The following is a 4,705-nucleotide window of genomic DNA, read 5'->3' as shown; positions in this document are numbered from 1 at the left end:
AAACGACAAATTGTCAGAGCTAATTTCGCAAAGCGGATCAAATATCGCAAAAAAATAGTCACAGTCCTTAAATGAAATATCGTATTTTTTGTCAATCAAACATTCACATGGATGAGTAGTTTCAATCTTTATAATTGGAATTTCAGAATAAATTCCGGCTTTAATTGTTGAAATATATTCCCTAAGTATAATATCAGTAAATTTGATTGTCTCTTTCTTTGGAAATTCCTCTAGAAACCGAGTATAGCCAATCATACTTTCTTGATTTAATAAATTTGTATAATATATAGAAAATAATCTTTCCTTCGTATACATGGGTACAAAATAATCAGAAATTTTAGGGCATTTACTTCCAAAGGCTAATTTAAATATTTGGAGAATATTATCAAGAGAATTTAAACGCTTATGATTGCTTTGACCAAACAAGTACTTATTAACCTTATTTAAATTCTTTGATATAGCTTCTCTAGTTGATTGTACACATTTAATCAGCTCAAACTTAAAGTATAAGTGAAATAATTGTGGTAATCTACCATAAAAAAATGTCTTTCCATTTTCGTTATGAATGTTAGATGAAAAAATATTTTCGATGTAATCCTGGAATGCCTTAAGCTTTGTTCCTGTATTGTATGTAACCCTTTCATTGCCAAGTCCAATATTAGTCGATGTTTCAATTAAAAAATTAGATGGTAAATTTACTAAATAATAAACAAGCGAGTAATAATCAAAAAATTGTACTAATGTTGAATTTGTAATTTGACTACACGACCAAACAACCCCTGTAAATTTTGAAAGCCTTCTTAAGAAATAAATAATTCTACATTTGGGTGAGTTGTTTAAATCAATAATAGTGCCCATACTTTTCATTAAGATAATTTCTGAAGCAAAACAATCGTTTTCTTCAACGCCATTTATCCGGTATTTAAAATTTTGTGCAATTTCAACTATTGTTCCTGGTAAGAAAGAGTTTTCTTTTGTTTTGTGGGAAAAAGATGCTCCTGTAAAGGAATTTCTTTTATATAATAGTTGTGATGTTAAATTTGATATTTGTTGCTCTACAAATTCACTCGGCAGATTTTTTCTGTCATATCCTTGAAAATCAAATTGTGAATTAAACCAAATATCACTTGAAAAATAATTTTGAATATTTTCGTTTTGTGAATAGTTGGTTAAAACGTAATTCTCAATTCTATGAAGGGGATTTTCTCCAAATGAACCAAAAATAAGAAAATATTTTGATATTTCAAAGTAATTATCTTTGATAAAGTTTAATTCTTGATTATGCTTATTAAATATAAAAGTATTAATTAATTCAAAATATTTGCTAGAATGATATTCAGCGATTTTGTTTTTTGAACTAATTAATTTGTCGATTAAATACTCTTTTTCAGAATAAATGACTTTATTATATTTTGTTCCATCAGAACATGTTTTTATCTCACTATTTGTTGAATCTGAAGAAAAATGAAATTCACTTGGTATTGATATTGAACTTGAATTTTGAAAATTTTTCTCTAATAGCCAATTAGCTGCTAATTCTAAATTATCTTTACAGTTTTCTAATGCATGAATACATACAGATAATGGAAAATTATCGTTATTAATTATTTCATGTAACTCAAAAGCCAAAGTTCTTCTATTTAATTCCGCTTTGCTCAATTCAGTGTAGTTATTACATAGAAAGTTATTAAAAGTTAATTGTTCACTATTATTTCTGAAAATTGATAATTCTTCATTTTCTAAAGAAAGTATGTTATTGGAATTGAGTTTGTTAATATATTTATATTTAAACAATTCTTGCCCAAAATTTCCATTAATAATCAAATATTTGTTTGTATCAAAATCATATTTAGATCTTTCAATCCAAATAGCAGGTTTGAAATGACCCATTACATTGTTAAATTTCGGGTAATCACTCTTTTTTTCGCACAGAGATTCTTGCATAAAAGTATACTGACTATTTTGATAACGAATTATCCTACCATTCTTTGTAAAAAATACAACTTTATTTGAGAAATCAATCCCACAACCAACAGTATCTCCAATACAGAAATTTTCGACTTTTTGCTCACTAAATTCTTTCTCATCGCAACCATGCACAAGTTTTCCTGCGTTTTTATATGCATAACTGCCGAATGAACCCGAAATTCCTTTTTGGCAGCCATCTCTATATAACCCTATACAAATACAGAATGCCAAATCCAATTCATTCAAAAAACAAAAATTTGTTTTCAGTTCGTTGTGCCTTGGCATTTTATCACTAAATGAGAAATTAATTTCAAAATAGTAAAAGGAAAGTAACGTTGGAATACAACAATTTGCAGTAAACATTGTTGAATTTTCTTTATCTTGAGATAAGTGACGATTAATATTAAAAATTATTGTATTTTTGTTTTTAAAATAAAAACATTGGTTCTTAATTTCCCATTTTGTTGGAAGTGTTAGCATAATATTTGCATAAGGCGAATTTTTCAGTAAATCTGCTTGAGTAGACTTTTTAAATATCGGGTAGTAATCTGAACTTGAAAATTGGTTCTTTTGAAGAGTTCGTTGAATAAACCTTCTACTTAAAATTATTGAAATATTGCTTGATATTCCATCTTTTTCATTTATGGACGGCAAATTTACAATTCCAATCTTAGTTATTGCATTTATTAGTTCAAATAATTGATTTACATTTCGATCATTGCTGAGGTTTAATGTAGAAATGTACCCATTATCAAGCAACATATTAATAAAACTCAAACTCATCGAAATAATTTGTAAAGCAACTAGCTTTTTTTTCTCAAAATTTGAAATTGTTGCACCATATTCCATAATTTTTATCGAAAAATATTTTTCCAAATTATCAATATTTGTAGATAAACTGGATAAATATTGAAATGAAATTTTCAATATACTAGTTATTATTTTTATTACATCAAAATTTAATTTAGAAATAATAAATTTCATAGGGAAAGATATATTAGTTTTATTCAATATATTTATAGAGTTATAAGAGAATTTCTTTACTTCAATAGACTTGAAATCATTAATTAAAATGGAGTATTCTTTTTTAAGTGGATTATTAGAAATCAGTATCCCCATTTTACTGATTTCATTCTTACTTTCAATTAATTGATTTTCTTGAAAATGGATCAGTTTTCCAACATGAGTTTCAAAATCATCATCATCTATTATANCAGCAAGCATTCCAATACATTTATAAACTCTTCGAATTTTATCTGTTCGCCGAGATTTAATAGTGAATCAAGCAAAGTTGGAATTTTATATATCTGCTCGGATAATAATTGAACAAATCCCATATGTATTAGCTCTATATCTATTTTTTTAAAGCTAACTTCATTATATTTCTGTTCACTCTTTTCTGAATACAATGCAATTAACCTTAACAAAAATATTATATTTTTATAAAAGTCATCATTATTATTTATAAATCTGTTAGTATTGTCTAATAAAGATCCCAATTGATTATTGAACGAATATAAGAGTCCAGTTTCTAAAGAATTAACTAATACTGCCGGAGGATTGATCTTGGATTCTTCTTCAAAACTGTTAAATAAAACCAATGATTGGCCTATTTTTTCTAAATAGCCTTCAAAGCAATCGATATAGTTTAATTTTTCAAGAGTTTTAGACTTTATTAAGTAATTATTTGGAATTAACCTCCCAGAGTATTGTTCTAAGAAATCCTTTGTCGAAGTTAATGGAAGAAATTTCCATAAAAATTTGATACAGTAAAAATGTAGTATTTGGTTACTTGAATCTAAAGCTCTGCAAATAATATTAGAAAGAATACTTGGTTTAATATAAAAAAATTTTATAAACAAATCATCAATCAATTCGGAAGATTTAATTGAAGAGTTAATATTGTGTCTTCTATTAAAAATATATTTAAAATATTCCAAATATATTTTTTGTTCTGTTTTTGAAATTTCAATTTTTTTCAAAAAATTGGTCATTTTTGATGTGAGAATTAATATTTTTCCCATGAAGTAAATCTCGCTAATTCTCCAAAGTTCTCTTGACGTTAATTGCCCTTTAAATTCACCAGATATTGAAATAGAGTGAGAAAGACCTACAAATGAAGAAAATATTAAAGATAGCTTAATTGCTGAGTTTTCTTGCAAAGAACATTTTAAACATATAATTGAATAGACCAGGAATACTGGATAGGGTCCAAGTGAAACTGATGGTATGCATTCATTTCCTAATTCACAGCTCTTGTTACAACCAGTCATTAGGTATAGAATTCTATCAGGAAAGCCAGTTCTTAAAAAATCATGACTTTCGGCCTTTTTCAATGCAAAATAAGCAAACAAACTTATTTTTAAAATCTCAGCTCCTTTTGAAGCTACTGCTTTACCATTTATTAATGAATGTAACAATTTAAAATACGCATCCTTAACCTGCTTCTGTACTTTTTTGCCGCATCCAACCAAGTTATCTGAGTAATGAACTTCCAAAGTACGATGATTTTCATCTTTTTTATAATATTCACTTGAGAAATAAAGATAATTATGCGTATGAGACTCCAATATTCCAGTTTCGTTGTAATTATTTATTGGTGAAAAACATAGTGTCTCCTCACCCATGGATCTTATGCTTTTAATTAATGAGGTGAGAAGAAATTCATTAATATTCTCGTCGTTAAACAAAGCAGAGAGTATTCTAAATGCTTCAAAACGTGAAATTGCACGAAATC

General features: G+C 26.9%; 1 protein-coding gene across 1 annotated transcript; it reads right to left on the bottom strand.

Annotated features, from left to right (window-relative positions):
• Positions 1-3,176: 3,176 nt before the first annotated feature.
• Chro.10218 (hypothetical protein) lies at positions 3,177-4,595 on the bottom strand. The annotated part of the gene is made up of 1 exon (XM_660397.1): positions 3,177-4,595. One exon carries the CDS (start codon positions 4,593-4,595, stop codon positions 3,177-3,179), a length of 1,419 nt encoding a protein of 472 aa, XP_665489.1.
• Between the last annotated feature and the right edge of the window lie 110 nt (positions 4,596-4,705).

The sequence above is a fragment of the Cryptosporidium hominis genome, assembly GCF_000006425.1.
Source record: "Cryptosporidium hominis TU502 chromosome 1 CHRO011067, whole genome shotgun sequence".
NCBI classification, from domain to species: Eukaryota; Apicomplexa; class Conoidasida; order Eucoccidiorida; family Cryptosporidiidae; genus Cryptosporidium; species Cryptosporidium hominis.
Note: the sequence above shows the minus strand (reverse complement) of the source record. Positions and strands in the feature narration are given on the sequence as shown.